This window comes from Rhagoletis pomonella, unplaced genomic scaffold, assembly GCF_013731165.1.
Source record: "Rhagoletis pomonella isolate Grant_MI unplaced genomic scaffold, Rhpom_1.0 Rhpom_scaffold_00009, whole genome shotgun sequence".
Taxonomy (NCBI): Eukaryota; Metazoa; Arthropoda; class Insecta; order Diptera; family Tephritidae; genus Rhagoletis; species Rhagoletis pomonella.
The window spans coordinates 25,020,181-25,043,100 of record NW_023458563.1 but is presented as its reverse complement, the minus strand read 5'-3'; the positions used below and the strand labels follow the sequence as shown (position 1 = coordinate 25,043,100).

Here is a 22,920-nt window from a genome sequence, read left to right as displayed (position 1 = left end):
TATTCCAAATAATTCACGCACATTAACGCTTTTATTTTTAGAATAACATCGAAACGCACCGATCCCAGGACACTACTGACTGGATTCGTAACAAGCATCTGGGTAAGAAAGGAGAGTTCAGATATTTTTAATATGCTGCATCGCAAACGCATACGTAAGGCGCGATATTTAGTATGTTTGACGTTTGCAGCAATGACGTCGTTTATATATTTTTTTAGGTAAATTTAAAAAATGTATTTAAAAAAACTGTTGAGCTCAATTGAGTTAATATGTAACAAAGCATATTGCCACTAGACACGATTAAAGACGCGAGCTCAAAAGGTGACCGCGAAAAAAGACACGTAAAAACCTTCGGCGGATGTAACAGTATACAAATTGACCAAAGAGTTTTTGGGGAATGATGCTGAAGTGACAGTCCTTGGCCAGATATGAATCTCCGTTTAACCGTCTTTCTTCGTCGAAGTTTTTTTGTGCGTCTTTTTTTTCGGAAATTCTTTTCACGCGGTCTTTTTCGCCGTCAAAACACTCGCACGTCTTTATTCGTATCTGGTTATGATATATAGTTCTGTTCAATAACAAGATTAGCCATCAACAGCCAGCAGTTAAAACCGAGACCACAATGAAAAATATCTCTCTAAAATACACAAAAAATGGTAATAAACAGAAAACAGCAAAGCAGCTGAATTCGCTTATGATTTGTGATACAATCGAAAATTCTGCCACGGCTGTTTTGCACGCTATGTTCTTAGCTACAAGATCAACGTGTGCAAAGTCAATCTGTGTAAAGCGCCGCTGTCGGTGTAATCCTCCTGGCTCCGGTTATACTGATCTGTGGGTCTGCTCCTAGTAAAGAGCCACTTTTTTATTCAAACTCGGCCCCACCTCCGCGGTCCAGTTAGCGAGCGATGCTGTTGTCCGGAATTTGGGGGTTTTCATTTCCATTACGCCCTGGTAAATAATAGGATGAGGGTTTACGTTAATGACTTAAAATTTTATTTCTAGCGACGCGATATGTGTGAAGTGCATACACAAAATTTTCGCCAAAATTTTTATTAGCGCGTAAGTCTATATTTAATGTTATTGATGACTTTAGCAAATAACAAAAATCGATATAAACTAAGAAGAATTACTAATTATAATACAACCAAGTAACTCACGATTTGTTGTATTTTTAGTAATATGTACACATATGTAACACATAACAAATACATAAATACATAGATATGGTGCCGTGCAATAAACCCATAGAAAATAACGCCATATGGCTTTGTTTCAATTCACGTTGAGAAATAAGGCTACATGACATGATTTCCAATAGGGCAAGTAAAATAAAGCCATAACCAAAAATTTTACGTATGGGAAATAAGGTCATACGATCTTATTTCCATACAAAAAGTAAACATTTTTGCTATTGATGATATACATATATGACGTTTTCTTTTAAATCATTAATACTGTGTCTCCATTGTGAGATTTAGATATTGGGATTTAATAAATCTCTCATTTAAATCTACACCATCCCCATTTAGCTATTGGGATTTAATAAATCTCTTATTTAAATCTACACCATCCCCATTTCTATGTTGAGATTTATGTGACGTTTATTCTTTTTAATATTTAAACATTTGCTTACATTGCTCCTTAAAGCCCTTTATGGAATATAAATTCAATTTAAAACGTAAAACAATTCAATCTAAAATACAAACAAATGTATCTGGCGGTTGTTGTGAGAAGGAAAATGTAAATCAAATATTTCGTTATTGACATGACATATAAATTGGAGGTTGCCATACCCAACATATCGTATTTATTGATCAATATTATTGAAGATATAACTTAAATCTACGGCCTTTCTCGCAGGATTTCGCCTTAATTCTTATCAGAGGCCTGATTCTCCATTAAATCTCGCAGTGGATACGTAGTATAAGATCCCTGTGGGGAAAATCTCTAGTTTTGAACTGGTGCGCTTCTAGTACATTTAGAAACACTACTAGTTCGCGATAAATCTCTTTTGCATGCAAACAACGGCGAATTTAACACAGCGATGTCATAGGAATTGGAAATTGTCCCCCGCTGCATTACCTTTTCTATAGTTCAGAACCAGTCCTAAATTCGACATATGGGATCTAGTTCGCTTTGCACCCCATTTTCTATAGTTTCGAACCAGTTGTAAACGAAAAAAGTAACAAGATGTTTTCTATTATATTAGTTTTGTATTACCAAACAATGAAAAAGCATCTGCGACGTGAAGACTGAAAGCGTATTTGAACGAAAAACCCGCCAAGCAAAAGTCTATTTAAAGTAAAGAAGACGCCCGCTGCATCCCTTTTTCAGTAGTTTCGAACAAGTTCAAAATTCGCTAGATGAGATCTAGTTCGTTCTGCATCCCTTTTTCTATAGTTTTGAACCAGTTCTAAATTCGTCATTTTAGATATAGATTTCTAAAATTGTTTTTAAAAGTACCACATATCGCTGCTTTTGAACTGGTGGCGATCCAGTTACTATCGGACTGGTTCGTTTTTGGCGATAAAGATCTAGTTCGGAACTACAAATTTGGTTCACCAGTTCGGGGTTTCCCTACAGGGATATATTTATACATCTATATGCATATATGTATATGAGGTTGAGTGCTTTTCGTTTTTGTCATTAACAATTTTATACCTACCTCAATTTAATATGCATTTTAACGATTTAAAAGCAAATGCCCTATAAATGCATACATACATATGTATATACAAATTTATATATTTACATACATACCCAGTAACAAAAGGTAATAGCTAGGAAATTAATCTGTAATAGCAAAAGTGAGGGCCTAACTACTGAATTCTTTGATGAATTTTAACACGGCCGATGCCCAACGAAAATCATAGCTTACAAAATTGCAAACCTGGCAATATCAGTTTATCAGTTGTTTGCATATCTGACTTGCGTATGCAGGAATATGAAATAATCAGTTGAGCACCTTCCTAGGAAGTTTAGAAATGAGCAACTCGCGTATGCAGGGATATGAATCGATCAGATGAGCGCTAAACTGGTTCATATGAATTTAGTATTAAACTTTCTTGAAAAGGACAAGAACAAAAAATATTTTTCTCTTACAACGGAATGACCTCGTTCCTTGCCCCGCGACCTATTACTAACTCGCTTACTTTTTTCAGAAGTGAAACTTTTTGCTGGTGGGTATGTGCATATCACAGCTTACGGCAGTGCGCGCGAGTGACGAAAGCAGCCACAGTAGCATGCTGAAATGATTCGCTTATATATTGCTGTTGGACCCCGAGTTATTGTTGTATCTCGGTTGCGGTCTAAATCTCCTACTTTGGTAATTTCCATAGGAAATTACTCCGGTACTGACTCTGCTGTCGTACATTCAAAATTGTGTTTGAGCTGCCCGTTATTTCGGTACAGCTGTTCGTAAATTTAGAGATTGCATCGTTCATAGTTGTGAGCGTTCCCGCTTGCATTATAATTTTGACCTTGTCATTGGAGCAGTTTTTACACATTGCTTTGACTGCTGCTTGGGTTGAATATCTCGTTGCTAAGTCTGGGTTGAGTCCATCCGAGATATATGCTCCTTCCAATGACCTAGTAATTTTTTCTATTTCTGCTGTGTATTGATTAGCAGTTTTGCTAAGTTGTTGGATGTTCAGGAGTTTAGCGGTTAAAACTTCTACTGATTCACCCTTTATTGCGTTTTTTAATTTTGTTTTTATCTGTTCTATTATGTTTTCGGTACTGATAAAATTCCTTGCCGTGCCTTTTCGCTTGGTTTTTATCATTGTTATCGCTAAGGCTTCGTGATCATCTTTGATTTGATCAAGTATATCAAGGGCGTCTAGGAAACTGTGTAAGTTCTCCGGCTTACCATCAAACTCTGGTAGCACTGATGAAGCAGTTTTAATAAATTCGACTACAGTTTGCACCATTGTGACGTTTATGATTGGGATGTCTAACGGTTTATTTTCTTCCACTGATGGAGTTTGGCTCAAGGAAGGTGATGGAATCGGGCTCTGAGCACGTTCTGATAAAATTGAATTGAAATCGATCTGGAGTTTTTCATATACTGTGGTTGGTATTGTTACTTCTATATTGTGACTAGCTAAAGAAGATACCAACTTATCTCGTACGGCGAAGAAAAATTAGCGGACTTCTTTCTGGTGTTCTTTGGTAAGTATACGGTCTGTTGTATTGATCACCTGTTTTATTCTTTTTAGAGCTTCTAAAATTATGTTCAAATGCTTTACTACTGTTTCTATTTTTATAGTAGCATTTTTATTTATGCATTTGTCGGCCGCTGTGGTGTAGTGGTAAGCAGTGCGCGCTTTCACTCACCAGCACCTGGATTCAAGCCCTGGTCAAAGCAACATCGCAAAAAATTTAGAAAAAGGTTTTTCTTAACAGCGGTCGTCCCTCGACAGGCAATGGCAAACCTCCGAGTGTATTTCTGCCATGAAAAACAGCTTCTCATAAAAATACAATCGCCGTTCGGAGTCGGCGTAAAACTGTAGGTCCCTCCGCTTTGTGTGACAATATCAAGGCGCACGCCACAAATCGGAGGAGAAGCTCGGCCAAACACTAACATATGTGTAAGCGCCAATCTATTATTATTATTATTTGTACGACTTACTAGCTTTTGTTTTTTCTTCAGATAATGCGTCGTATATTTCTTGCCATTGGTTCATTTCTTGGAATATCGAATTTTTTGTTTAGACGCGTTGTTGTACCATGTTCAATTGTCTCAATTTATTCTTTATATAATTTTTTAATAGAATTGCATCTAAGAATCTCTGTAAATTTTCGAATCTACCATCGAAGTCTGATATTAGCTTCGATGCTGTATTTAAAATGGTTTAGGTTTAGGAATTTTACTAATTATTAAAAAAAAATATTGCAAAATTGATTTAAATCCGTTTGTAGTAATGGAATGTCAAATAGGTATTAAATTTTTACACTGATGTTGATTTTATGTTGCATAAATTGAATAAAAGGTAAAAAAATAAATGAGTACATAAATTAAATTTATTAACTTAGCTTTCTATTCGATTTGTAGAGTGTTGCTGATTTGATTGTTGCTTGCTGGCTGCTGTTGATGATGCGAAGTTTAAAGCTGTCCTCACTCCCAGAAATGTGAGGGCGTCGGCGCCTCGGAGATAGGCACTTCTTCTTTTTCATATATATTTTAGTTAGAGATGATTTAAAAGCTTATTTTCATTGTTGTTTTTTTTTTTTTTTAGATGCGGTTTGTCATTGACCGCTTCATTGTATTTTTTACTGCAACATACACCGCGATTAAGGCTATAACAATTATTACGAGTGCAACGATTTGCCACTTCTCTGTCTTTTGTTCACTTTCCTCGTATTTTCTTCCCAATTGTTTGTACACATCCTCGAAATGTGTCTGTTCTGTATATTTTTCTACAGCATTTATATTTGTTTCTTTCTCCGACTTCGTACCCGGAAAACGCAATCATCAAAACACTTAACATTTTCTTCCATCAAGCCATTGTGGTAAAGCGTAATTTAACTGTCTAATAACGCGCGCACTTTCGCTTCATCACGAAAACGATTTAAAATTTTATATTTATTTTTTTTTCTCGCAGATTAAGGCAGGATCGCCATGAAAAGAATGAAACGCTTATATGTAGCGTGCAACTAGAATTGATTTCTTTATTCGAAATTACTTTCTTTTATACAAGATTTCTTACCCTAATTTACACTAATACTTACAAACTACAAATGTGCATATGTTATGCTAACTCAGCGTATGTGTCATAGTTATTTTGGCAGTCGCACTGCCAAACTGACGCTGACGATCTGTTAAGGTGATCGTCACGTGAGTTGGTCAGTGTGCCTGTCTTGAGTAATGCAATTGGCAAGTGTAAGCTGAACTGTGCCTTTGAACGTTTGGTGTTGAATTCCCGCTGAGTTCATTATGACTTATGTGGGTCATGATGGCATTGATATCGTGTCGATATTTGTAAATGCATTAGAGTGGTGTATTTACTGTAATACTACAAGACGTCCAATCGACATGTTTGAGGCATCGTTGGAAAGGTCTTGCAGAGTGTGTCCAGAAAATGTATTCAAGCTTTATAAACGATTAACCGGATTCTTTAAAATTAGGCCAAAGTGTTGCGAAACAAAAAAACGTTTTTTTTTTGCTTTTGCCGGTTTAAGGTGGTATGTGGGTACACCCAACATATTTATTGTTATTCTATAGGCCAATACCTTTCAAACGATACCTTATATATGGAGTTCCGGCTACTAGTTGGAAAGGTATAAAGCTAAATTGATTTTGGTTCGTATCTCCACTACGAGATGCTTTGGTATGTGTGTGGCGTCTGTTCATTTAATTTTTTTCTTTCAGGAATTAAAGTAAAAAAAAAAACTAAGAAGATTTTGTTCCAAGAGGTTTCGATTTTTATGCCTTTGTGGGCGTGGCTGCTGCCTGAAATTCGAAAAAAGGAAATTTTTTAAACTACCACTATCAACAAAGTTGAATGCATTTCACTTTATGTGCCGCTACTAATAACATATGTAAAACGCATGAGTAACCAAGTAATTTTTAAGCAAATAACAAAACCGACTTCAATTCTCATATAAAAATTTAGGAGTATCGTTAAATTTTTCATGATCCAATGATCTGATCTAAACCAGATTAGTATGAGACCACTCCGAGACACTACCTTTCCGATGCAAAAAGAATTATCGAAATCGGTTAACGTGGTCCAAAGTTATGCGGTAACATACATAACAAAAAAATAAAAATATGCCGACAACATACATAAAAAAAATATGCCGACGAACTGATAACCTCCTCATTTTTTGGAAGTCGGTTAAAAAGGGGAGTGCAGCACCGTACTGGAGAAGCTTGATCAAACACTTAGCAAAAGCTTTAACCATAGTTGCCAACTTAGTGCTTTAAGCACTAGATTTAGTGCTTTTTAAAAATTAAAACGCCAAACAAAATGGTTTAGTGCCTAGTGCCCTTTTTAGTGTTTTTTTTAAACTAAAATTTCTGAATTTACAAGAATCTACAAATTTAAATGCACTAAAACGCAAACCATGATTGATAAAAAGATGAAGTTGCAAACCCACGTTCTTGCGTTCTTGTAAAATTGTATTCGCGTTGAAAATGCTAGCACGCAGATAAGTTAAGTTATTTCTTTATTTTCTTGATTATTGATTGATTACACGGTTCGAAAAATTTTATCTCCTTTTGCCAACTGAGTGCATCGGTTTTTGTAGATTTTTCGGTGCTGAATCCAAAACTGGCTGCAGAATTTCTCTACCATGTCAGAATTTTGAGATATCCTAACCTCTAAGTGTAAAAACACGGTTTTTTGCAATATTTGGAGTTATATTATAAAACAACAAATTTTTTCGCTCATTTCTACTTAGGGTATCATTAAGTATTACTCTTCCCCTTTAAAATTTTATTTCGTTTGTTGCGATTCGATTGTTTTTTCTCCAGATGTACCAGTTTTAATGTGCAGTACTTCGGTATTACTTCGTAAGCATGAGTGGGTATTTATCAGACAAAAGCATGAGTTGACTCACTTCCATCTAAACAGTATGAACTCGTTGCTGTGAACTCTATTAGGTTAGTGAGAAACACCGTACAAACAGTGAGATTCATAGTTAGTTTTGAAATCAATGTTTAGCTGCAGTGTACTCATTTGATTTCAAATATGGCATTGATATACTCTTTCCGAATCAAGTCAAGCGAGTGAAAAATGCTGTTATGAAAAGCAAGTCGAGCAATCGAATGACACCCATTGACTTCAAACAATTAGTAGAGAATACGACAATTTTGAAAAAAGTGGATATTGATGAAGTATTTTTTTAAATATATTAGTTTTACTAAATTATTTAGTCATGCACCTGACGTACATTTATATAATTAGTCTACAAAAGAAATGCAATGTTACCTCAGAAGACATCGGCTTTATAAGGGACTTGAAAAATAAGTTGCTTTATTATTTAAAAACAGTTGCTGTTGAAAACTAACAGATTTGCACAAAATTGTGCTTTTTTTATACCCGCCAGCAAAACAGCTCAAGAACTTTACCGAATCTGAGCAAATGTACACAAAAGAGAAATGTTTACAAATTATGAGAACGTTAACTGAGAATTCTGACAGTACAACGGAACCACAAATTGCGGATACACCTTTGTTCCCTTCAGACAACTTTGAGCTCTTTTCAGGTCTTCTTAAACAACCTACCTTTGTGAGCAGAACTGATAAAGCTACTGCAGAGCTGCGGCGATATGAAAATATTGAGGTATATTTTCATACGGACTTCAGTATAATTGATTGGTGAGAGGTACACAAATGCGAAATGCCGCTGCTGCATAAACTCAGTCGTAGAGTAATACGAGGCTCCTTCAACTAGCGCATCGTCAGAAAGAGTTTTTTCTTCTGCTGCAAATGTTATTTCTGACAAAAGATGCCACCTTTTGTCAAATGATGATGCCCTTAATCAGTTGATATTTTTGCATTATAATATGCAGTTAGGAAACCAAAAAAATTAACAAAAATTGTCTTTACAAATGTTTTTTCTTTGATACTTTCATTACAGCAGTTATGCCATGCATTTGTTTTTCAAATCAAGCAGTTTTTATTTGAATCGAGCACTTGATAGTGTGAATTACTCACTCAACCGACAATGTTTTTTCAATGATATCGCACGTTATGTTTGGAAATAAATGAGTGCGAGTGTGTACAGATGTGAAAAGAAAGCGAGTGACTTAAAATGTAATTTGAGTGTATCCATGCGGCTCCCTGGTATTTATTTATACATGTAATAGTGTTTTCCTTTTGTTTACCACAAACTGTTATGAAAAAAGAATATACTTTGATTAAAAAAAGATTTAGTGCTTTTAGTACGGTAAAACACTCTTTTTTCCAAGGTTTGGTGCTTTTTGAATTTCAAAAGTTGGCAACACTGGCTTTAACGCCAAAATATTATAATCGTGATGTACATACAGTGAGTCACTTAAGTAAGTATACAGCGTCCAATCCTTCTTTCATTGTTAAATAAGTTCAATAGTTATGCCAAAAATAAAAGAAAATTTATTCTTATTAATTTTACAAAAACATAAAATTAATGTGCTAAGAACAATATTTCATTTTATAAGAAAAAAAAAACAATAATGCAAGCTAAAGTAAAATTATCTAAAATTCACATCACAAAAGTAAGTATACAGGAGTATTGTAATTTAATAAAAATTATATTATTGCATTTAAAACACATTAATTAGTATTTTGTTGGGTAACCTTTGGAATTTATAATAGCATTAAGCCGTGATGGCATAGATTTAACCAGGTTTTGTGTGGTAGTGGGCGATATCTGGTACCATTCTTCCATTAGAACTTTTTTTAAGTCCTCCCTATTTCTTATATCATGCTTTCGTATTTGGCGTTCCAGATGCTCCCATAAATGTTCTATTGGGTTAACATCCGGTGACTGCGGTGGGGTTTTAAGTTGTTTTCGAACGTTATATAGGAGCCATTCCTTAACAATGAGTGCGGTATGTTTGGGGTCATTATCCTGCTGGAAGATGAATGACCCCTCAATACCCAATTTTATAGCACTTTCTTTCAAATTATTTTTAAGGATGTTTAAATAAGCATATCGGTCCATTATACCATCAATTATAACCAAATTACCTACTCCATTGGCCGCCATACATCCCCAAACCATTACGGAGCCCCCTCCATGCTTAACAGTACCGGTCATGTTGGACGGATTTAGCTCATTGTTGACTTTTCGCCAGACCTTTTCACGTCCATCCGACCCATGAATATTAAATTTGCTCTCGTCTGAGAAAATCACATTGTTCCAGAATATATGATCGTATCTTTGGTATTCTTTAGCAAAGGCGATCCGTTTTCGGCGATTTTCTTTGCTAACAAAGGGCTTTTTTCTAATATTTCGCCCGTGGTAACCTGCAGAATACAATACGCGGCGGATCGTTTGAGCATTACATTGTTTTCCCATTTCATTTTCAACTTCAGTTTTTATTTTTGGAGCACTTGTTTTAGGGTTTTCCTTTATTTTCCGAACGATTACACGGGTCTCATAGTCATTAAATATACGAGGACGGCCAGAACGTAGGTTGTTTTCAATAGTCCCTGATATTTTAAACTTATTTACTATTTTTTGAATTGTAGCATGGCTTTTACCAACAATTTTTCCAATCTCCCGCAAAGATTTATTCTCTTTATAATGTTTTATTATCACATTTTTAAGGTCATTTGAAAGTTCTTTTCCTCTTGGCGCCATTGCTGGAATATTAGTGTAAATATTATATGAACTGAATTTTTTCAGTATTGGTATTACTTACTTAGAAAATAACCGTATTACTTTTACAAAATTGATTTTATTTAACTCACGCGAATTCGATGCTCAACAAACAAACGTTCTCTGTATACTTACTTATGTGATACAATTTCTGCACATGCTCTTGAAAATTGTTTGCTGAGGATAACGGGACACAAATATCCCGTTATTTTGATGCGTACATGATGACGCATGCTACACTTTTAATATGTATTGTAAAAAATGCTGCTCGATTTTAAAATTGGGTGCAATTTTCAAATAATTTGAAACTTCCATTGAGGTGTATACTTACTTAAGTGACTCACTGTATGTATATACATATAATGCTCATACCACACTCTATGGGTTTTTAAAACCACTAGACAAGTATTTTATTAATGTTGACATATCGTTTAGGTATCATTAATGGCCAAATTTATGTGTATATAACTCTTTAAAAAGGTTGTTAACAAAATTCCATTTTGGCTGTTTTTATGACTCGGCAAGGAAGAAAATTGTTATGATATTAAAATAATTACATGAACTTTGAAAAACCAAGAGAGTAATTACAAATATTTTTCCGTGACCCATTGTAATGTATGTATATATGTACATATGTATGTACATATTTATCAATACAATATGGATGTCGATATACACCGCAGGTTTATTTGTACATGTGTATTTCAAAACCTAAATTTTGTTAATTTACCACAAAAACCAAGTTAACAACATTTTCACAACTAACCAAATACAATAAATCGTGAATTACCCTAATCATAACTTTTTGTACATACACACATATATGCATAAGAAATGAATTTTGTATTTATATTACGAAAAATATTAGAAATAAACCATTAAATAAAACAAAATTTGTTCTGTTTTTTGTAAAAAATTTTAAAATAAATATGTATTTTCAACAAATAACGTGCTAAACTGATCATTGAAATAAATTGTGACCTTATGTGAAATTATAGAGTATTTCTATAATGCATAGTGCTTACGGAAAGATAAAAAAGCGTGCTCCTCGACTTTTGGCACTTATTAGTCCCCTTAGTATTTGTATGGGAGATTTTTTCGACTATACGCGTATAGCATGAAAGGATTCTATGTGTAATTCTAAGACAATCGCATAAGAAAAAAATCAATTTGGAGTTTGCCAAATTGCGAAAATAGGTTTCCTAGTATTTTGCTGTAGTGTCGTAAGGTAGTGCTTTAAATGTGTATAAAAATATGCTATGAGGGGTTTTTTGGTATGAGGAATCCATCTCTGCACTTATCTTTTTCTTCAAACTTCCACGGGAGGGCCCAACAGCGAAAATTTTGACATTTGCTTCGAAACCTATTCACGCAATTTACAAACTCCAAATTGATTTTAGACCCATGGTTTCTTCAGAAAATTTTCTTAGAATTACACCTAGAATCCACCTCTGCTATAGGCGCATAATAAAAAAAATGCTCCGCCCTAGTATGTATGTAATAAAATATATATGAGTGTTAAGTCTTTTATTAGTCTACAAAACATGCAATACTTTTATACATACGTACATATATTACTAACGCCAAAGAAAAACAAACACATACGCGATTCGCTGTTACAAACGTAGGTATGTCAAAAAACAATGAGCTTTCTTTGGTTTGGTTTTCTCCTGAAAGTATTTATAATTAAAATATTAAAATATATTTCATAAATAGCTTAATAAATTTACCTTAGGGCCATTTTAGCGAAGACGATACCACAGGCTATCATAGATCGAATTTCGTCGATTTAGTTTTCACTATTTTCTCTATTTTTATTTGTTATATATTTTCTCATCAAGTTGTCAAGGCAATGATCGTGTATTTAAGTTGACAATGCAAGTGATAAATATCTAAAGAGAAAGTACACCTTATGGACTTTCGTACAGTGCTGTGTTAGTACAAAAAAAGATTTACATATGGTGAAAAGTTTTCATCTTTCAAAGAAATGCTTATTGGATGTCCCACCTATCACAGCCAATTTTTTTGTACCTAACTTTGAAAATGCGAGAGCTTCCTTCCCATCGTTTAAATAATATGAATATTCATATGAAAGAAGTAGAGCTCATTTTACTCACAAACTTTGCATCGTCAATAGAAACTCGACCCTCCTTTCCCAAAATACTGTCACCACAAGCTTAAGGAGTTTTTTTTTTTAAATTTTCAAATATGATAATGCCATTAAAGCATAAAATGGACATTAACATTCTATTAGCTAAATGCGAGAAAGGCTCTTTTGAACGGAATATTTATAGTTTGTCTAAAATTGGGAAACAAATCCATCAACTAAGATATCATGTCATCGTTGTCCCACCCGTCACTTTTGGAAAATGTCAATTTTCTGGAATTATTACAGCAGCAGTCGAACGGAACGGACGTGTTTTCTTTCATCTCGCTCGTCTCGCAATAATCTCAACAATCGCTTCAACTGTTGTGTTGTTTCAGTCAATTGTTATTTAATTTTAATCAAATTACATAATCGCGGGCCAGTGTCCCTAATATTTTCTGGACCTCAAGTTTGGCGATGTGCAAATATTATTTATTTATTCATCGGTAAATTCATATTAAATTGCGTGTTAATCGTGATGTCGGCTACCACGGCTGCTACGGATAAATTGTCTGCCTCTTCTTCGTCCCTCAAGCGTCGACTGAGCAAAGATTTCCCCGCTGCTAAAGCAGTTAAGCTCGACGAAGGTAATTCACTCGCAGCTGTTTTTGGTAAATTAAAAGAGATTGAGGAGAGAGTTCAGCAGCAGACAGAACAGTTGCGACCGCTTATTGAGACAAACTGGCTGAGGTGGAGAAGAAACTGGTAAAGCGAATCGAAGAGGAGATATCTGTCCTCACTGCTACGGTGGTTGAGTCGTCTGCCCGCAAGAATGATAGAATACAAGTTTGCGCCCAAGGCGTATTCAATAAGGTGGTATCGGTACGCCAACAACAAAATGTACATGTATTTTGTTTTTGCTTTTGCGGCGAAGACTGTCAAAAATTTCATAGGAATGATGTGAAAGAGAACAAAAAACAATAAACAATCAACTGCTCCAACCAATCAACAGCAGCCATTTGACATACGAAGCCGTGAGGCGAAGGAAAATAAAAGGGTGCTGCTATCACCTGTTAAATACGCCTTGATTGCGCCCATCAGAGAGGATTTTTGAGAATAACTTTTGTGTGACGTCACACTGGTGCAATTGCGAGAGAGAAATGCCAAAACGTGAGCAAGAATGGAAGAAGAAGAGAAAATGTTTCAAGGAAAACGTAAACAAGTTGCACAAGTGTGACGTCATACAAACAACGATTCTGTCAAATTCACTGAGAGGGGAATAGCGGTACCGTGATGGGCACAACCTCTATTTCTCTCAATCGTGGTCTGCCCGCATATCTGTCTTAGATCGTGATTAAATTTCACTCCCCTCTCGACCGTAACCGCACTTTACGCGCCTTTAGCGAATATCGCAAGAAAACAAAATCGGCGGTCCCCCTTCCCCCCTTGGCATTGCTGGCAGCTTTCATATTTTTGAGAGCCTCACCAAGGAGAATAGACGTTTACTGCAAGAGGCCACAAAACTGCGCCGTGAAGGAAAACTGCTAAAGCTGTTTTCGTTTAGAGGTTTTGTGCATGTGAGAGATGACAATAATAAAAATAATAATAGCACATCAACAAAGTTAATCAGCGAAGATGGCCTGCTGCCGTTTCGTTAGATATATTGTTATGCATATATTTTCAAATGTTTTTTGTTGTACTTTATATTTTGTAATGATATCGCAACTTGGGTTTTTTGTTTCTGTTTTTCGTAATTTCTTCACTATCTTAAAGTTGCTATTGTTTTTTGCTTTTTGTAATTGTTATGACGAACAAATTAAGTAGCGTTGATGGTAATAGCCTTGCAGTACTGAACATTTTATGCAGCCGACAGAAAGGCTTTAATGTGGTCCATTTTAATGCGCGCAGTTTAAACAATGAGAAGATGGATGTTGTTAGGAGGTCTTTTGAATATTCGAGTATTGATGTTATTTGTGTGTCGGAGACGTGGTTTAGGGCTGGTATAAGTGATTCACACTTTTCCATTAATAATTATAAGCTAGTTCGGGTTGATAGATTAGATAAGAAGGTGGTGGATGTAATGTGGAACGATTTTCCGTCATCCCTTGTCAAATTTGGTTTGGAGACAAACCAGTTTCGGCGGTCGGAAACACCAACAAAGAAAATGACAAGGGTGGTGGAGTTGGGATATATTGCAAGAAATATCTAAAAACTCGCTTAATTTGGCAATCGGTTGGTAATACCACTGAGTATTTGCTAGTTGAGGTATCTAATTCCAATTCTTCTTCAAAGGTCCTTTTGTCGTGTGTGTATAACCCTAACAAGTGTTGTAGCGTGAATGCGTTTTTTAATATGTTGTCTGCTGTAGCTGTCGATTATGATGAAATTATTGTCTGTGGCGATTTTAATGTAAATTTGTTGTTTAGTGATTTGTATAGCTCCCGTTTGTTAGATGATGTGTCTAGTGTTGGTCTATCTATTGTAAATCTTTGTGTACCTACAAGATACGGAAATAACTGTTGTTTCTGATCCGTCTACTGTGTTAAAATTTGAGCAGATATCGTTTATTTATGATCACGATCTAATTTTCTGTGCTTTTGACATCAATTTTGATCATATTGTAGCAGATAGTCCTCTTAACTTTCCTCACTATCGTCCACTGAGAAAAAGGATTAGTTTCGACAACTAAAGATATTTAGTTCCCGAATTTTGACAATATTTGGGAACTATGACCAAGGATTGGGAACTATTACAATGGGTTGGTAATTATAACTAAATATATTAAAGCTTCTAATATTCATCTAGGTTGTACCAAATCGTTAATTTAGTTGAAGGGTTTGGTAAATACTAATAAATATTTTTTTGAAGCATATTTCTACAAATTCCATTCAACTTAACGTATGGTTCATAAAAGGATGTCATTAAGCTCTGCTAATACAGATGAGCTTTCTTTCAACACATGGTTTAGTCATAGTTACCAAATCTTAGTTGAGGCAACCACGATTTGGTTTGAGAGCGGAATATATTCATGCTTGTGAGCCACCCCTAAATAATGCTGAGCGCTCTCTGAGCACATGTGTGTTTCACATGCGAAAAGCGCCAGCTGAGCAATGCACACAGTCCCACTTATTGAATCGTTTGAATGTGCTAGTATGCCGACCATTATGTCGATCACTGCGCTACCCTGCAAAAACTTGGACTAATCCGGGATGACTCGGGGAGCAATCGCAAAGGAACATGCGACTAATACCACTTTTGATCTCTTTATATGAAATGAACTGATCGCTTTTGTTCGAGCATGTCCTATAAAGAGACTAATTGTTCACCTTTATACCCGAATGGGTATACAGCGACTAGTCTTCTTCTTCTTCTTCTTCTTTTTTGGCGCTGTAACCGCCTAAGCGATTTTGGCCGAGTTCAGCAAAGCACGCCAGTCGTTTCTCCTCTGTGCCAACTGACGCCAATTGGAAACGCCAAGTGAAGCCAAGTCCTTCTCCACCTGATCTTTCCATCGCAGTGGGGGCCTCCCTCTTCCTCTGCTACCACCAGCGGGTTCCGAGTTGAATACTTTCAGCGACTAGTCACTTTTAAAAAATAAAAATAAAAATTTGAGCCAGCTGAGATTCGAACCGGGGTGCTCAGTTTTGTTATGCGATACTCTCTCTGTGTGCCAACGCCGCACATGAAATTTCATTGACTAAGTGCGTACATATCATTAAATCGTTAATAGTACCCGTATGAGAATAGTTGGGACTAATTAATGCCCAATTGTACCCGATTGAGAGTAATCTCGGAATACTCGCTTTAGAGATTAGTCGCACAATTTTTTGCAGGGTAGGTAGAGAAAGAAAAGTGTGTGCTATGACATGCCCAGGCTTGTTTGTCTCAGTTTCATTTTTGCCAGTTGCGCATAGTTATTTAAAATTATAAAGTTAGATGCCAACCGGGGTTTCTCGGGTGGATATATAATTCATGAGAATTATAATTTGAAAGTGTCTATTTAGCCAAGGAAAAAGCAAAGCAGTATACTTAAATCAGCACTTCCAGCAGATATTGACCTGGGTTTTTGCACGACTATTCCTGTTTCATCGTTTCTTTTTAGGAAATTCTTACCTCCATATACATATGTATTATTTACACTAGTAATTATTTATGTAAATATGTATCTATTTTTTATGCTTAATATATCCAAATAAAAGAAGAAAGTAAACACAACAACCATCGAGTAAATTTTTATTTGTGTCAAACTGAAATTTTTTTTTAAATAATAAACGGTTAGCTGATTCCCGTCTACAGCACAAAATTAATTGAAAACTTGTATCAACCAAAGCATTGTTTATATTTGCTCGACAATGATTTTATTCAACTAACAATATTGTCCAATCAAGGTAGTCGTTTTGTAATTATTAACAAATATACATTTGTCCTAACTAGAAGTCTCAAGTAAATTGCAGACTTTCGTGAACTAGATATTTATTTCGCCATATCCAACTATGCCACTTGGTCACTATAACCAAATCTTGGCAATTATAACTAAACCTTTTTCTGGGTGTCTAATAAATATTGATAGCCTATCTGCTGACTTATCCCGCATTGACTGGAGTGGTTGTTGGAGCCTAAGCTCTGTAAATGAGCTTTCTGAATGAAGATGTTGTAAGCTTGTTTAGGGCTCATGTTCCAGTACGCACTCTTCTTAATCGATCACCGTCGTGCCCCTGGTTCAACAAAATCGTTCGGTCTATGACTATAAAACGTAACAAATCGTACTCTTTTTGGAAGAAGTGCCGAACCGATACCAACTGGCAAGCCTATAAGTCGGTACGAAATAAGACCACTGCCCTTATTAAGTGTGAAAAGCGCAAGTTCTTTGGTAAAATGTTAAACCCACGCCTTCCGAATAATGTTTTGTGGCGTAATCTAAAAAACCTTCGTGTTCATGTTAGTGACAGTCCTGATTGTTGTATTAACCCTGAAGAGCTTAATGATGTATTTGTCAGTCGTTCTGTATCACCTTGTGCTCCTGCTTCCAACCCCATAATTCCGTCTCCTGTTGTGCATGTCGGTCAGTCATTTGAATTCAATGTGGTATCAGAGTTTGATGTGGCAAGATGCATTTATAAGATACGGTCAAACGCAGTCGGCGCAGATGGGATACCAATAAAATTTGTAAAGCTAATTATGCCACAAATCTTACCAACTCTTAGTCATGTGATCAACCACTGTGTTAAAACCTCGTCATTCCCCGATGCGTGGAAGATCTCCGACGTTATTGCGGTTGCTAAAAATAAGTCTGCGAGTAGTGCTTGTGATTTTCGTCCTATAAGTGTTCTTCCTTGTCTGTCTAAAGTCTTTAAGAAGCTGATGACAGAGCAAATTTACTTGCATATTAACAAATTTAATTTACTTTCCCCGTTCCAGTCTGGGTTTAGGGCAAAGCATAACTGCTCCACTGCAGTTTATAAAATTCTGGACGATATACGTATTTCTTATGACAATAACCAATTAACTTTGTTATGCTTGCTTGACTTCTCTAAAGCCTTCGACTCGGTGAACCTTAGACTACTTTGCATCAAATTAAGTAATAATTTTGGCTTTGGCTAGTCTGCTGTACGATTGATGAGCAGCTGCCTTGAAGGTAGGACACAGCGTGTAAGGGTCGGTACCAAATTTTCTAGACTTAAACCTCTGTGTACTGGTGTTCCCCAAGGCTCAATACTGGGACCGCAACTATTCAGTTTATTCTTAAATGACATTTTTAGGACATGCAAGTCTGTGCAGATGCATGCATATGCAGACGATATTCAGCTCTACTTGTCAGGACCTCATGACCAATCAGTCTCTGGTCTTTAAAAAATGAGCTTTGTCTTAACAGTGATAAATCCTATGTGTTACCCATTTCTAAACGTCGCGTTGCCTTTTCTGCCAAACCCAACCTATATATAAATAATAAATGTCTTAGATTTGTGTCTAAAGTGACGAATCTTGGTTGTGTAATCAACTCTAGTCTTTCCTGTGATGATCACGTGAACTTCGTAATTAGCAAAGTATTCATCACTCTACGTAATTTAAGAATGTCTGCATCCTTTACGCCGGTCGGCATCAGGAGAAAACTTGCAATACAACTGATTTTGCCAATAATATGTTATCCTGAATGTATTTACAGCAAGCTTAGTTCGCAATCTGCCCACAAAATTGAAGTAGTTTTCAATCACGTAACACGATATGTATTTGGTTTGGGTAAATTTGATCCCATTTCTAGTTGGAGATCTCGCCTATTGGGCTGTAAGATATATGAGTACTTCAAAGCAAGGAATTGTATTTTTCTATTCCGTTGTAACGTAGCAATTCACTACGAAACAATAGTACACAGCACGTTGGAGTACATACGCACCCCACCGTACACACATATCCCACTATACATACATTCAGACACCACTGTACACACATAACAACGCATATACATACCTTCCGATACATATCGACAACGTACAAACGAAGCATACACACTCCACTGCACATATATATACCACCGTACACACATATCCCACTATACATACATACAGACACCACTGTACACACATATGTACTCTTCGGCACACTCATACAGCATCAGGCAAAACACTGCTAGCAGCATACCAACCACTTCGTTCGCCAGCTACCATCGGGACAGCGTACACGACGAATTCTCAAACGAAATACACAGCATCGGGTATAAAAAGCTGAACAAGTGCGCAGTCGAGTCAGTCTCGCTAGGTAAGCGTTGGGCTTGACTGGTCGGTTGGCGTCTAGTGGTGTGTCCTCGGACGCACTAAATCGTCTCTGACTAGTCAACCCAAACATTGCTTGACCAGCCGGTTGGCGCCTAGTGGTGTGCCTTCGGACGCACTAAATCGTCTCCGGCTGGTTAATCCAAGCACGGCTCGACCAATCGGTTGGCGCCTAGTGGTGTGTTTTCGGACGCACTAAATCGTCTCCGGTTGGCCGAGCCACGGCTACCGCCGCCCCCATTCCAGCCCCTACTCATGTAGTGTGCAATTATGGGAGCGGCGGTGCCTGACGAGTCTCGCTAGTCTTGCTAGGTCGCTCCGCTCCATCGGTTGCCGAGTCGCCGAGTAGTAATACGAGCCACCCGTTGCCATTAGAGGACATCCGTTGCCGAAGATCACCCGTCGGGCCGCCGCCGCTCACCGTCACGCCACCGTTGCCGAGAGTCACCCGCTGTGCCGCCGCCGCTGCTCAACCGTTGCTCCGCTGTTGCCGAGAGTCACCCGCTGTGCTGCTAGCGCTCCCACCGTTGCTCAACCGTTGCTCCGCCGTTGCCGAGAGTCACCCGCTGTGCCGCCGCCGCTCAACCGTTGCTCCGCTGTTGCCGAGAGTCACCCGCCGTGCCGCTAGCGATCTCACCGTTGCTTCGCCGCCCCTGAGAGCCACCCGCCGTGCTGCTAGCGCTCTCACCGCTGCTGCGCTGCTCCTGAGAGTCAACCGCCGTGCTGCTAGCGCTCTCGCCATCATCCGCTCCGACCCGACCGCACGACCACAACGAACGTCACCTCTCTCTCCCTCTCCCCCTCTTTGGACATAAGGTTGCTGGCACTCTAGTCGTAGCGCCGTGTGTGTGTGTGTGTTCGAAGTAAATACACTAAAATAGTGTGTTTTATTTGGTGGGGGTTAGTGGGACCTTCGCCGGACTCTGGATCGGCTGAGTTCACCTCAGCCTTTGACAAAACCCACCTCATACCGTTTAATGTCGGATAAGCTACCTAGCTATCTGTATAAGAAGCTAACCTTTCCAAAATCTGCCCATATAAGTCACTTAATTGTACCTATCTTAACTTTGCAAGACTATTTTTTGTCAACGCCACGCGTTTATGGAATTCTATTCCACCTGCCACTCGCTGCAGCTTAAACCAGGGCAACTTTAGGAATGTGTTGTTTTCGTACTTTCGTCAATAAGCTTTTGTACTCTGAGTTGCGCTGTCTGCTAGGATTATCATATGTGTATGTATTTATCTACACATGTTTACGTTTGTGTCGTTGTGTTTTTACTTAAGTAATAATGTTAGTTTTTTGTCTTAGAATTGGTTGCATTTTTCTTTTTCTTTTATTTATTTATTTTTTTAATTATTGTTTTCCTTTCGCCGCTTTATGTTTGTGCTTTATAATTACTGTTGTACTATAAAAGAGCTTTAAGATCTTATTGTACTAATGAATTTGTTTAATAAATGAAATGAAATGAAAAATGAAAAATTATATAATTAATTTTATACTTTATTAGTTTCGTAATAATGTGATATCTGACTTCAAGTGTTAAGACTTTAAAACTTATCCAACAAATGGTTATAGAGAAATGACTTAAAGTTTGAGCAAAAATGAGTTAAAATGTCCCACCCCTCACGTTCGAATGCCCCATTTTCATAAATTGGTCCATTTTGTGAACTCCCGTCTAAAGCTATTGATTTCGCAGCTGAATTACACCAATTCACTGATCCTAGCACCTAGTAAATTTAGCACGCGTTGAAAAGAAACCGGAATCAATTAAAAAATAATATGCAAAAATTAGACCCAATGTCGTATTCACAATTGTGTAATTCATGATACACAAAATCAACAGAAAATTAAGGATGTCAAAATCATCCACATTGTAAAATGAACAAAATTGTAAATGTGGTAGGTTTTAAGCTTAGCAAAAAAAGGAGGTAGATCTACAAAAGTGGTATAGTCCGCATACTGCTCCGAGTGTATGTATTTCTGCCATGGAAAACAGCTTCTCATAAAAATACAATCGCCGTTCGGAGTCGGCGTAAAACTGTGGGTCCCTCCCCTTTGTGTAACAACATCAAGCCGCACGCCACAAATCAGAGGAGAAGCTCGAATTGAAATAGATCGCGCTTAACATTAAATTTTATTATTACTTTTTTTTTACTTAATTTAATTATAATAAATTAGATTTTCCTTATTATTTTATTTTACTATTTGATTTAATTTTTTTCTTTACCTTACTGTACAATTTAATTAATTATATAAAGAACTTAAATTAATTTGATTTCTACTTTTAACTATTTTATTATAATTTAATTTACCTTACATACTTTAATTAAATTTAAATCAATTGTATTTCTCGATTTTGTCTAATTTTTTTTAGTTTATTTATATATTGTTGTGTTATTTAGTATAATTCAAATTAAATTAAACAATTTTTAAAAATTATTGTGGAAAAACAACAGTAGTATATGAATGGTAGAAGTTATAGCTGCTATTTCGGAGATCACCACATCTCCTCATCAGACATCTTGACTGGGGTTCCACACAGCGACCCCAGCTTACAAAGCTTACAAACTGTGATAAGTTCGCCTTTCAAACTGTTTTTGCTTTTTCCACTTTTTTTCATATGGCAACTCAACCGAAATCAAGGGCAGCTATTCTGCTACCATTTAGAATTGATCATGTGGTTGTTGTTTTTGTAGTGTGGAGATAGGGTTGTCAGATTTTTTATGCGCAAAATCAGTACGTTAGACTTTTTCATGCTGAAAAAATCAGTACTTTTCAGTACATTTTTCTTCAAAGCAAAATTATGAATGTAAGTAACAGATAATACTTTAAAACGCCAGAGGACTTGTTTTTAACAATATTTTGGTATATAAATAAAATATAGTTCATAAAAAATAAAAGTGTTGTTCATTTTAACATGAGTGTATACAAGGGTGATTCAAAATTGGAACTTTTTTGAATTTCGACTGAGAAGTTTCGGATTCTTGAAGATAATAGGGAAGACAAGTTCCTTCTTTTAACTTATTTGAACAAGATTTAGATGTCGCTCAACACTCTCGTTTGTTTTCCGGAAACTGCAGATTTGAAATGCATCTTTATAAAAAAATAAGTATATTTTCAGTAAATCTCGTCGGATCTAGCTAAAATTTCGTAGGGAGATTCCTAAATATCAGTTTATTAGAACACAGTTTATATAAGTTCGCTAAATTAGTTTTAAGCACATTTATTAATTAGTTAGTAACTAAGTTTTGCCTTATAAAAAATTATTATTTGCAATAATTTTTTTTTTTTGTTCACATTATAATTCATATCAATAGTGGACCTCATCATTAAATACAAAAAAAGTCATGAAATACACCCGAAACAAAACCTTGTTAAGGTTGTAGGTATGGTCGAGTACAACATGAAAATAGGTCCCTTATAGTTCCTGAACCCTCCATTTTTTTATACCAAAAAATCGTTATTTTCGTACTTTATGCACTTATCTATTAATAGCTTGACTATTTTCCATCCGATTTTAAAAATCGAACAGTTTTTGAAAAGAGAATTTATAGATTAATTTGTGTCAGATTCTATATGCAACCCTGCTAGGTATGTTTAATTTTGACTTGGAGGTATGTTTATTGAACAAGGAGCAATCAACTGTTTGTTTCTGGACCACTTTTTCAGCTGATATTCCATCAGGTATGAAAAATTTAACAATGCAATTGTACCTAATTTACGGAAAACTTTACCTATAAGTGGATAGATGTACCT

The 22,920-nt window shown here is 36.3% G+C and overlaps 1 protein-coding gene across 8 annotated transcripts in view; it reads left to right on the top strand.

Moving 5' to 3' along the window:
• The window catches only part of LOC118745657 (epidermal growth factor receptor kinase substrate 8-like protein 2), a 193,545-nt gene that overhangs the window by 126,245 nt on the left and 44,380 nt on the right, over positions 1-22,920 (top strand). For 7 of the 8 annotated variants that reach the window (XM_036479213.1, XM_036479211.1, XM_036479207.1 and 4 more), the window contains one exon: positions 42-102. In XM_036479213.1, the coding sequence (XP_036335106.1) occupies positions 42-102 (61 nt within the window). Of the gene's footprint in view, positions 1-41; positions 1,755-22,920 lie in introns of those variants that run through there. The other variant, XM_036479214.1, reaches the window with a different exon arrangement.